Raw genomic sequence first — 13250 nt, 5'->3', positions numbered from 1 at the left:
TTTTTTTAACATAGCTGGATGATAAAAGGATGACGATCATTTGGGGCATGATAGTGAAATGGCCTTTCAAACTGTCCTCATAGTAAAATGCAGCACAATGACTCACCGCAGCTGCTGTCCAACTATTTCCGAACTCTTGTGATGTTGTTGTGTCCATGTGGTCGGGTGTGCGCATCTCATTCGCTGTCTTCATGTCAAAGTTTCCACATAGACCACTCAGCTTCCCCTGATTACATCAACATTGAGCAGAATTAACCTTTGTTGGGAGATGAAGTGCTTTTTCATGACCATCTAAATCCAAACTAAAAATTCAAAGCAATTGAATAACCAAATATTAAATTATTTTTACTTTTTGTTGTATTTGTTTTAATCTTCAGAAATCTAACACATTTTTCAACCAATGTGATAAATACAAATCAACAAATGAATGTACTGTATTTGATGTCCAGTTCACCTTGTTGATTGGAGTTACTTGTTGTAAATCAATTAATATCTATTTTTTGCATGTACGGGTATTTAAGCTGCTCCAATAAGTAAACTTTTGGAGTACAAATGCTTTCTTGTCATTGCTCCCAACCATTACAATGATTTCCAGCAGTTATTATAGATTTTAAAAAAGAAATACATCTAGTATTTGTTGCATCAATTTCATAAAACAAAACAGTTCCAACCATCAGCATCGTGGATCTCGCAGTCATGGTTAAATGCACAGTGTTATCTATAAATTGACAAATGCAAACGTACCAGCATAGTATACAGGAAATGGCAAAAATGGAAGTTGAACAAGCCATGATGCACAGTAAATATGAAAATCAAAAGACGATCATATATTTCCTAATATAAATAAACTCATGAATCTCTGAAATTAAGCATTTATACTGACAATGTCATGACAAGCATAAAATGAGCCTAAAACATTCTCTGCATGGAAACCTTGATAAGTGGCTCTCCCTTTCCTTTGAAAGCACAAATCTACCGCAAAGTGTTTTGATGAGGGAGAGTGCCACATACTTGCCAACGAGGTCCAACCTGAATGTGGATAGTGGTTTTACGGTCCCATAGGATGGTGACGTCCTCCTCTGGAAAATGAATCACAGAGAAGTAGCCGGCAGGCCAGATGACCATCTTCTGATTCTTTCCTATGACACTCGATGGGTTCTATAATACATATAGCAAGTATTAGGTGTGATTTGATTTGCAAGATATACATATTTTGCCACAAAATTGTAAAATAATATCTTACCATCAAATATTTTGATAGATTTGTAATATTTTTCAAAATAATTTTGTCAATAATTTTCAATATGATAATAATCCTTTATTACAATGCCAAACTAGAATATGTGACTTACAGGCTGCCCAGTGTCATCATCAAAAGCTATGAAGGATCTTCCAATGCTGATCAACAATGATTTCCTGCAGATCATGCCATTCTCAAAACAGTCAATGTTTTCTGCTATCACGCTGAAAATCATATCGGCACTGCTCTGTGCAGGAAATAATAAACCACAACAAAGACAATCGCTGTCAAAGTCTCAATGGATGATGTTTGAAATGTACACCATTGATATTGATACATGAATACTGCATGCGAATTTAAGTAATTGACGGCTATTTCACAGATCTCACAAAAGAGGACTGGATGAGCAAGCCAGATAAAGAACAAAGTGCAAAGTATTGGTCACAAATCAAACAATTGATTTGATTTCAAAAAGTGCTGTGATTGGATAATCAACAATAATTTGGATGGAAAAGCATTTTGATGGAAGTATTGACAATTACAACGGCAGGCAAAACATTTCAAAGGGATCAAGGGTATTCAAATTCAATGGGGATTAAAATTAATGATGGGTGATTATTTCTGGTTCACATAACCGGTTTGGATTACGTTGCTTGATCATAAATTTAGGGGCCACTGGAATCACCAAATTAGCTCAGTTGTTTTCATTATGCCATAAAGTGTGCAAATTCCTTTCTACGTCATTTATAGAGCTACTATAGAGGTTTTACTTATTTATTTTCATTCTGGGTTGGTATTCTTCAAAGAATGTCTTCATGACGTTTTGGTAAAGCACATTGATGAAAAAACAAAAAATGTCTAATTCTTAGAATGAATGAATCAAAATGGTATATTTGGATATACCGTATTTCCAAATATTTGCTTACGTTACTTTTGAAAACTGGTTTGGATTTTTTTTTTCTAGACACTAAGAAACAGAGTGAGGTCAAGTGAAAACTGGGAAATGCAGTGAGGTGTATGGGAGTTTAAACTGAATCACAAGCCTTAAAAACACTTCATGTACCTTTACAAGATAAACTGGACAAGCACCAACATAGTCAAAGAGCAGGCCATCAAAGGTTCTGTAATGACGATCTCCGTAAGTTGTGCACATGGATGGACATGGACGGAACACACACTGGAAGGTCCCATGCTGACAAATACTACAAAGACAGCAAAGTTTCAGGGTCATCTTTTTGTCACTGCACTACAAAGAGTTTGTTCACATCTTTTGGCCATTCATTTGTCTACATGAAACTAAAGAAAGTGAATTATCAAATGGCTGAATCACTATTCATTGCACTGTTGGGCTGTCATCATCATGTTCAACCTGGATCACAAATGGAAAGAAAGCGTGAGATCACTGGGAGAGGGACTCTTTTCACCACAGCAGAACGAATCAAAGAGCTATACAAGGGCCCACTTTGTTGCCAAACCTTTTCTCCTCTGTGATAATATAATGATATCAGGTGGACACTTGCATTGCTGACTATCTCATCACTTTGTATCAGATTTGAGGTCAACAAAAATTAAGATTTAGCTTTAACTTTGTTTCAATGTATTTGATAAGCAATGGATGAAGAATTAATGAAATAAATGAGAGAAACCATTTAAAAAAATCTAACTCCATCCGACTTTAGATGATACTGCATAGCCATGAACATACCACTGATGGCAGGAGGAAGACACTTTGTCGCCAGGGTAATACTCTTTTCCTTTCCACAGACAGGGGCACGCATCAGGCTCAAAGCACTCGTCTCCATGTTTCAACAAGCTGGCAGAAAAAGGATGTCGTACAAATCATGAGTGTGTTCTTCGGCGTCTTTTTATTTACTTCTAATATACGAAGTGTTGATCAACAACCATCAAGGAGTGTTTGTAATACAGTCATTGTAAAACACACGTGTTGCATATTGTAAGTGCACCAGACATGCAGCTGGGACAGACTGGATGAAAAATAAGATTTAGAAGGTAAACTCAAAGTTAAAGTGTAGTACAGTAGTGATAGGAATGAGAGATAGTTCCTACTTGGAAACTGCAAATCAGAGAGGAATCTAACTGTATCAAAAGTGATTAAAAAGTTCTTCCTGATTGTCCTTTATAAAAAAAAAGTCATGCTAAAATTATTTCCCTCTTTAAGTAATAATTCAAGCTTGTATATTCATAACTTGTTGATGTAGTATGTTATAATATACACAATTGTGTCATTTTCAGAAATGTCATTTTCTGAAATGGCCAATAGAACACTTCAAATTTTCCATCTTCATTTCCAAGATATGAAAGAATTGGAATTGATCTTATGGGTTGTAGAACTCAAAAGTGTAATTAGTAGCAATAGTCAACACTTAGCTGTGTTTCATTTCCAAAATGTGTTGATTTTTTCCAACTATTAAAGTAAATAGTCCACACATACACAAAAAAAAAGAAGAAGAACCAAAGCAGTCTCACAACCACAGTGGAACTATGCCAGAAAAACGAGAGCGCCGCGAAGTTGCACGAGTGAGCACAGATGAAAAAAAGGTGGTTAGATTCGCTACCCACATGAGAAATCTGGACAATCGGATTCTCACACAGCAAGAGAGAGCGTTTTTTTTTTTTTGGGCTGATTCACTCCTCCATTTACTCCTCGCTCTGCAATGCGAAGCTGATAAGTATCTTGTAATATCAACGGCTGAGTTACATCCTCTAGTGAGGGTGCAGACAATGAAGTGACAAACTGATTGACCCCTACTGAAACCCCCCCGATGCAACTGAGTAGAGTTACACCCCAAATAAAATGCTGTTAACAGTTTCCTTTATCCGCCAGCCAAGTTGTTGTATCAATGACTCACATCAAAGTCATCTAGATTAGTGTTTGTACCCAAATATGCGTAGAATATTGCCCGAGACAGTTTTAATGTACCGTATTTTCCACACTATAAGGCGCACCGGATTATAAGGCACACCTTCAATGAATGGCCCATTTTAAAACTTTGTCTATATATAAGGCGCACGGATTACAAGGCGCATAGAATAAATAACTCAACGTTGCTCAAACGTTAATGTAATCACAATATAGTAACACTTGAAATACTGAAAACAATAACAATATATCAATAACTCAACGTTGCTCAAATTTTAATATCACACAACACACAAAATAAACACGTAAAGCTTACTTGAATAAATTAGTCCTCATCCACGAATCCATATTGGTCTATATATAAGGCGCACCGGGTTATAAGGCGCACTGTCGGTCGGCTTTTGAGAAAATTGGAGGTTTTTAGGTGCGCCTTATAGTGCGGAAAATACGGTAATTAAAAATAATGTAATTGTCACATGGTTTATCCTTCAAACTCTCCTATTCAAAACTTGTGATGTGACAAAGAAATTATCAGAACAATTATGTTAGTGTAGACTGCAGCCTCTATTAGAATCAAACCAATTACAGTAAATAATGAAATACAAAGTTGTTTGTGGAAAAGTATTATTAATGTGGTTTTATGTGCAATCTGAAAAATTATTGTTAGAAGAGAAACATTTTACCACCATTGACTAAGAGCGCCTTCTGCAGTTTTCTCAATGCATTATCTATTTATCCTGATGTGGAAAATAACCTTTTGGTTAACCTTGTGGCCATATTCACAACAACAGGAGCCCTTTACAAACTACATAAAATGATGCCATCCAAGTTGTTGTCATTTTAAAGGTCATCTTGGTTTACTGGAGTGAATGACTCACCCTTCTAAATGACACAGAGTCCTTAAGACTAGGAGCTGTTTGTGCACCTGGCTAACCTTTTCTCTGTGTAATGACGTTAGCAATTAACACTGTTGGAACTCATGGCCTCTTGCTGGGAAGGGGTAAGTTTGGCATTGAGAAATTTCATCACGTGCATTCACAAATAACATAGAGGTCAAACACCATAACTTTAGCAACAACTTTAGATGAATGACAATCCTGGTATATGGGGAAGCTGTTATAAAAATTCTCACTTCCTTTGCATTTTCTTTTCTCTGGAAAGTTTACATTTTTTACAGAATTGCAGGCAAAAGTTAAATTGTGGCCATAATACACTGCATAAAATACAAGCGACCTTTGGGTTGTAAAAAATATATGGGCTTTTTTTTTCATTCGCATATCGGCCCAAGGTTTCTTTGCCAGGTTTTTTGCCTCATGAATGAACATTATGCGTACAGAGCTGTTTCTCTGATATTCAATAAATTACTCGGCCTACCACTGAGGACATTGGATAAGTGAACAGTTTTATATTAAATATAAATAATGAGGTTACACTGCAACACATTTACTATGCCCTGACTGAAGATGAGTGCTCGCTGGTTGGCTTGGTTTGATTTATGTAGAAGTTCCTCACCCTAGCACAAAACAGTCTGGATCTGCCAGTCATCCCTGCAATCGGTTCAAAGGGGTCATTAAGTTGGATACATTTCTTTAACTCCTGCTAGTGTGTACTGTTATCATGATGACTTTTTGCTTGGTCTCACAGAACAAAACCACTTAACCCTCTTTTTGGGCATCTAGCCAGTTTGGATTATCGGGATCAAATAACTGGAGGCCCTCATTGGATGGCTATGATGACATTAGTTTCAAAGGTTTGCCTGAGAATAGTAGTCTGCAGTAGTAGCAATAACGGTACATTAGCCTCTAACCTCCTTGTCTTCCGTCTCCACATTCAAAACCTACTCACCCAGATGGGCAAGTACATCCACTTAGACATGGCTCATGTGCTGAGCAGGTCAGGTTGAGGAGGTAAGATTCACAAGTACGCTCACAGGCCACACCTCGTCCTGGAAGGAGGCCATTCTCATCCTCAGAGCAGTTGTGGTATAACTGACTCTCAGGGCATAACCTGTCTGCATGAACAGAACAAATAACAGAAGATGTTAAGAAGAGGAATCCATCTGTAAATGGAAGTAATAATGCATGAATTTTGTACCCCAAAAAGCTTTAGGTACATTAGGCGATCTAATATAAGATTACAAAGTGCATTTCTAAAATATTGCATTTTTTTATTTAAACCCTTTGTTCATTATTTTTGTAAAGGAAGTGATTTACAATTTGTACCTACCACCATCTGTTGTTTGTGACACAAATTTACCATCTAGACACAGCCTAGAAGGACAACAAGAGAAAAGCCACAATGATGGTGAACATTAGGACACATGAGGAAAGAGAAAAAGCTAAATAATTCTTATTTAAAAAAAAAAAAAAAAATCTCAGTCTGGGGACAGGACAGGAGTCAGTTTGTGCATCCAACACTCATTAAATGCTGGATCTACATAGGTAGAAGAAGTATTACGATGCTTTTAAAAAGAAATGCCTTCTAAATATGTCAAGTGGGACTGACATGAAATGAAATGAAACCTCATTGAAACACTGTTTTTGTTTTACTGAAGAAATCTGACCTGCAGCAAAGAATCCTCCGAAATCCGATTACACTAACCACACATGTGAGCCTCCCTCAGTCATTATATTTTGAAATTAAGCTACCATATAGTTTGGAAGACTAATATAAAACAAGTGCTGCGTGTTATCTATGAGGTGTAGTTCCATTTTAAACATGAAGGAGTGGCAGTGATGGAGAGGAAGATCTTACTGAACACCTGCTGATGTCATGATCACTTCTCCTGGTTCGTAGTCAGCACCAAGGAAAGTGCAGGGACATTCATTCCTGCAATATCACCAGAAAACAAACAAATAGCACTACTCAGTCCATGCAATGCAAATTGAGTTGAACAATTGCCAAGAAGGTTTTCCTTGAAAATAACTCACTGGAACAATCTAGCGTTAGCAACAGCATCACCTCCCATTGAGGCCAATTTTGATGCTGCTTGCTCAGAAGATGGCCATCCGTTATTTTATCTTGGAAAGTGCTTGTGATCCATATACAGAATCTCAATTTTACAGTTTTAGTCATATGACAGTGTACCACTCGCATAGCTGTCATCCATTTTATACTGCGTAGGCCTGTCTTCCAGTCGGGGTGAGTGTTTCTCTGGGCTCTGTTGGGCTACGGAGTTACGCACAGGCCTTAGGGTTAGGGGTGGCTTTACCTCCCTTTTCACCCCCATTCCATGCTCCAATCCCACCCACAGCCCTTCCACCCCGGGGTCAGTGTGTTCCCGTGGCTTGGGGCAGCCCTCGGGGTGGGCTGCACCTGGCCACCCGCCTTGGGGATGATCAGGAGGGGGTGAATCGGTTTTGCTAGAACACCCTCGTTTACCACACTGGGTGGTCAGGCTCTAAGGTCATTGTCCTCTTGATACACTTCACACAGGTAGCATGCACACAGAATATCACAATATTATCACTTGGAGTGACTGCATGACAAATATTAACAACCAGGAACTTTTTATTTTGGTAAACTTCATAATTAGTGTTGTATAAAATTTGAAAAAATTGTTCAATAACTGCAGCCACAATTGTCCTGTGTATAAATCCAAGGAAAATCAGTATAGTGCCAGTCTTTGTGTTGCCTGTGAAAGGTGAACCGCAACCTTTCTTTGATAGGTTTTAGCTCACAATAACAAAAATAGATGTTTCGTTTTATTATTATTTTGTTTCTTGTGTAAGTTCAAAGTGAGTGTGTAGGAATGGATCACCCCAGACCTCAGACAGAAAAGAAACGTCTCTGATGCAAGACAAAAATGCTAGAAATATGTGCGCTCGTCCATATTTATCGTGTATTCATAGTGTAAATAAATTAGATCAGGGGTGGGCAATTCATTTTGCAAAAGGGCCAAATGAAGAACTGAGGGCCAAGCCAACATGCTAACCTAAACTTTGTCTAAATGTTTTATATATTTAGAAAAAAACTCTTGTCTTTCATCAATAAATTGCCATGCATGTAACTATGGTATGTATTATTATAATTTGGAAGTACTGCATACATTTTAAATTAAATTATAAGTGGTCGTTATCACATACACACTTAAAATTAGAAGTCGGATAAGTCGTGAGATATAATAAGACCATCTCTATTTGGCAACGCTGCAGACACAAATCGTAGCTCTTGCATGCTACCTACTTAAAACAGCGTCCACAACTGCACATAAAAAAAAGCCAAACTTAGACTTCTTGGTTATTGCGAGGGCTGGACTGGGGCAGGCCGGATGTGGCCGGCACTCGGGCCATTGTTTGCCCAGGTACATTTGTAAACAAACAGTTACTGCTATCATTCTGACACATTATGAGTTGCTTGTTCAACATGAGGCATTTACAAAGTTAGATAAAATTCAAGTTGATCTCTTCTTTGGTAAATGGCAAGGCTTTGTGACATATGGCCCACAAATTGGCCTCTGTCTTACAAGTTCTCTCCCACTGGTTATCAGATATCTGTGTTGTCTCGACCCTAAGTGGGACTGAAAGGGGGGGTTTCACGGTCACTTCCTTGAAGTAACTCTATCACATAGTAAGCAATGCTGCAGAGGGATGTAAAATCGTGGGACAGTTAAGAACAAGTAAGCTTGTACATCTCCTATGGCAAAAGAGCCTAAAGGGGAGTGCAGACTGATTGGGCTCTCAAAAAGTCCAGTTTCCGCCGAACTCAATAGATTGGAATGGGAGGGCTTTGCATAGTATGGTAGGTTACAAAAAAAAAAAATTGTTGAACCATCATATCAAACTGATTCCCGAACTACTGTTAGTAAAACTAAACAATATTATAGCATATTTATGAAGGTAAAGGTTCATTACATTACTTGTATTGATTTCTGACCCATCCCTCAGCCAGCCTGACCTGTGCACACAGGTGTGTGTTAGCTGGTTGTAGAATAATCCCAGCGGGCAGACACAGCCTTCTTCACACTCCCCCCCACAGTGCTGCGAGGAGGAAAGGGCGGAGCAACGGCGTTGGCAGGATGACACGCACACGCCATACTGCATGGTGATGGGGCAGGTGACCGCTGCAGTCAGAGCGACAGACAACATCCATGGAAAGTTTGAGCCATTCAGCAGACAGCTAATTTTCTCATTTTTACTAGTGACTATATTTGCACGCAACATAATTTGCTCACAGTCATGAGGACCAGCTAATTAGTCATAAGGTCAACTCCAAGAAGTTTTAACATTTTTAAGAAAATGCTAAAAAACATTTTGGGGATATTGAAATGATGCTTGTGAAGTTTATTTTAAAACATTATCACACGGTGCCTCTAATTAGGACACTAATGGTTAAATGAAGACCATTATCTTTGTATGACAGAACACAAACGTGTCCAAAACTCACCACAGTCGTGTATGTGTGACCGGAAGTCAATGACTATGGAAAATCGGCGGCAGTGACGAGCATAGTGAGCCAGAGCAGAGCAAAGGCAAGCTGTTCCGCATTTGCAGGTATCTGAACGGCACTGCTGGTGAAATGGCACTGGACTGAGGTATTCATGGCAGGGAGAGAACAGATCCCGGTTCAGAATATCACACATCTCAGATGCATAGGCCACTGAACAAAAACAAAGAAGAAAGGAAGTGATAACATTAGGAGAAAAGATCAGCAGGCTGTACAAAAAAAAAAAAACAGCGACAACAGTACATATACATACTGTGTATGTGTGTTATCTCATTGCAATTCTGTATTAATTGATGCTTATTTTATTTATTTGGCATTAACATATGTATGCATTGTACTAACTTTTTTTTAAAGAAATTTGGGATGTATGTTTTTAAGTGAGTATACCATTTCAAACTAACTTGAATTAGTACATTTAACAAGTAGTTAAAGGTCAGAATCAATATTTATCTAAATTTTGAAAAAAATCTAATGAATTAACACAATGGGATGATCTTAAAAAAACGGAGAGGTATAAGACTGACCAGCTTGTTGGTGTGTGTCGCAGGGGTCAAGCTGAGGAGTGATCAAGCTGGGCGTACATGCTGACGAGACCCTCCAGGCATTTCCAAACAGTAAAGGAGTGCTTTCTATCATACCAGCTGGAGATCTGAAGGGAGACAAGAGTACATGAATAGGTGATGACTATTGGTGGCCTATTTGCTATAATAAATACTAATAATAACTTGGGTCAGATTGCTCAAACAGGTTGGAAATGTGCAAAAATAGTAAGCAGACAATTGTGATGTGTTTGACAACATCTGCGGTGTTGCCCAGTTTTTGTGCTATCCACTTGCCAGCTCACCAATGCCCTCATAACGAACACTGATGCTTGAGTGAGAGCGTCGATGACCAATGTGATGTGCAATTCACACAAGAAAATAAGAAAATAGAGCCCAAATAGTTGTTTTGGTATTCAAGTAATGATATCATAAAGTAATTACACCTGACCCACACAGATGCACCAGGAAAAGCCTGAACAGGATAAGTGGTGTTGAAAATGCATCGATGATGTATTGTGACATACTCAAGCAGAGTAAAATCCCCTCCCTTCAGAAATTATGCTATTATTCCAATATAACTCTAAAGACATCTCCAAGACAATAACTGTCTTACTAAATTGAGAATAATAATATTGTGATATAATAATCGCGATGTACTGCACCAGCATGTCTCCAGATGTATAAGTAAACCATTTCCATTGTCTGTAAGCCAAAATAACGATAAACATTTAAAGTAACAAAGGCTTGAAATATTTCAATCTATGCACAATGATTCCATACAATTTGTGACATGAGTTTCACTTTAAACCCTGACAAAAATTCAGAATTTTTTTCATATTATTCAAATTTATTTGGGTATATACATACTGAAAACTAAAGTAAGTAAAAGCTTTGAATTGTTGTTCCATATACCGTATTTTCCGCACTATAAAGCGCACCGGATTATAAAGCGCACCTTCAATGAATGGCCCATTTTAAAACTTTGTCCATATATAAGGCGCACCGGATTATAAGGCGCACCTTCAATGAATGGCCCATTTTAAAACTTTGTCCATATATATAAGATATATACATTTGGCCCGGGGGCCGGACTTTGGACACGCCTGCTGTAGTGGCTCAATATTGGTCCATATATAAGGCGCACCTGATTATAAGGCGCACTGTCGGCTTTGGAGAAAATTGGAGGTTTTTAGGTGCGCCTTATAGTGCGGAAAATACGGTACATGTGTGGCCCACAGTACTGATGTCATCTCCATAAATTAGCATAACTTTGACTACATATTGCCATACGATACAACTGATGTTATGCACATTATTTTTTAAGAAAATGTTCCTCATTATTGCTTGAAGAGATGCACCAAATTCCACAATTTAACAGAAACATCAAAGGCATGGGCGCTATTTTAGTAAGTGAGTGAATTCCACTTTGTTACTTGCAATACTGTATATATACAGTGGGGGAAATAAGTATTTGAGCCCTTGCTGATTTTGCAGGTTTGCCCACTTACAAAGAATGCAACGAGCTACTATTTTAATCATATGTATGTACATTCTAACAGTGAGAGACAGAATCCCAAAGAAAATTCCAGAAATTCACATCATATGAATTTATAAAAATTGATAACCGTCTGATGAGAAAAAACAAGTATTTGAACCCCTGGACAAACAGCAAGTATTCTGGCTCCTACAAGCCAGTTAGTCTTTCTTTAAGACACAGCCCCAATCCCAACCAATTACTCTACATCAATTACACCTGTCTCACCTCATTACCTGTATAAAAGACACCTGTCAACACCCAAACAACCAGCATCCAACATCACCACCATGGGCAAGACCAAAGAGCTTTCTACGGACATCAGGGACAAGATAGTTGATCTGCACAAGGCTGGGATGGGCTACAAGAGAATCGGAAAGCAACTTGGAGAGAAAAGATCAACTGTCGGTCCAGTTATCAGGAAATGGAAGAAGCACCACACCACCGCCAACCTCCCTCGGTCTGGGCCTCCACACAAGATCTCACCTTGTGGGGTCTCCTTGATCATGCGAATGGTGAGGAATCATCCCAAAACCACAAGGGGGGAACTGATGAATCAACTGAAGGCAGCTGGGACCACAGTTACAAAAGAAACGGTTGGTAACACACTACGCTGTCATAGATTGAAATCCTGCCGCGCACGCAAGGTCCCCCTGCTCAACAAGAAACATGTACAGGCCTGCATGAAGTTCGCCATTCAGCACCTGGACGACTCAGAAGAGGCCTGGAATAAGGTGATGTGGTCAGATGAGACCAAAATAGAACTTTTTGGCCTCAACTCAACTTGTTGTGTTTGGAGGGCAAAGAACACCGAGTACAACCCAAAGAACACCATCCACACCGTCAAGCATGGTGGTGGCAACATCATGCTTTGGGGGTGCTTTTCAGCCAAGGGGACGGGACAATTCCATCGTATTGAGGGGAGGATGGACGGGGCCATGTATCGTAGAATTCTGGACCAACATCTCCTTCCCTCAGTGAGAAAGCTGAAGATGGGTCGAGGATGGGTGTTTCAGTACAACAACGATCCTAAGCACACCGCCAAAGCAACAAAAGAGTGGCTGAAGAAGAAGCACATCAAGGTTCTGGAGTGGCCTAGCCAGTCTCCAGACCTGAATCCAATTGAAAATCTTTGGAGGGAGCTTAAAATTCGAGTTGTCAGGCGACAACCTCGGAACCTGAATGATTTGGAGGCTATCTGCAGGGAGGAGTGGGCCAACATCCCTGCCGAAATGTGCACAAAGCTTGTCACCAACTATAAAAAACGTTTGACATCTGTGCTGGCCAATAATGGCTTTTCTCCAAAATATAAACATGCTGTTTGTCCAGGGGTTCAAATACTTGTTTTTCCTCATTAGACGGTTATCAATTTTTATAAATTCATATGATGTGATTTTCTGGAATTTTCTATGGGATTCCGTCTTTCACTGTTAGAATGTACATATCATTAAAATTATAGATTGTTGCATTCTTTGCAAGTGGGCAAACCTGCAAAATCAGCAAGGGGTCAAATACTTATTTCCCCCACTGTATATCCCCTCTAGTCCCAGACTCCAATGTATATCCTTTTACAGCTGTTGAACTACATGCGCCCTTTACGGCTGCCCA

At 39.0% G+C, this 13250-nt stretch overlaps 1 protein-coding gene across 1 annotated transcript in view; it reads right to left on the bottom strand.

Annotated features, from left to right (window-relative positions):
• otog (otogelin) overlaps positions 1-13250 on the bottom strand; it is a 45150-nt gene that overhangs the window by 21844 nt on the left and 10056 nt on the right. Inside the window, exons 15-25 of the mRNA XM_049717294.2 lie at positions 10091-10215; positions 9507-9719; positions 9018-9183; positions 6876-6950; positions 6348-6391; positions 5967-6132; positions 2946-3053; positions 2304-2442; positions 1353-1487; positions 1012-1158; positions 107-226 (exon numbers count right to left, since the gene is read on the bottom strand). Of these exons, the coding sequence (XP_049573251.2) occupies positions 107-226; positions 1012-1158; positions 1353-1487; positions 2304-2442; positions 2946-3053; positions 5967-6132; positions 6348-6391; positions 6876-6950; positions 9018-9183; positions 9507-9719; positions 10091-10215 (1438 nt within the window). The remainder of the gene's footprint in view (positions 1-106; positions 227-1011; positions 1159-1352; positions 1488-2303; positions 2443-2945; positions 3054-5966; positions 6133-6347; positions 6392-6875; positions 6951-9017; positions 9184-9506; positions 9720-10090; positions 10216-13250) is intronic.

The sequence above is a fragment of the Syngnathus scovelli genome, chromosome 4 (genome assembly GCF_024217435.2).
Source record: "Syngnathus scovelli strain Florida chromosome 4, RoL_Ssco_1.2, whole genome shotgun sequence".
NCBI classification, from domain to species: domain Eukaryota; kingdom Metazoa; phylum Chordata; class Actinopteri; order Syngnathiformes; family Syngnathidae; genus Syngnathus; species Syngnathus scovelli.
This window is presented reverse-complemented; position numbering and strand designations above follow the sequence as displayed.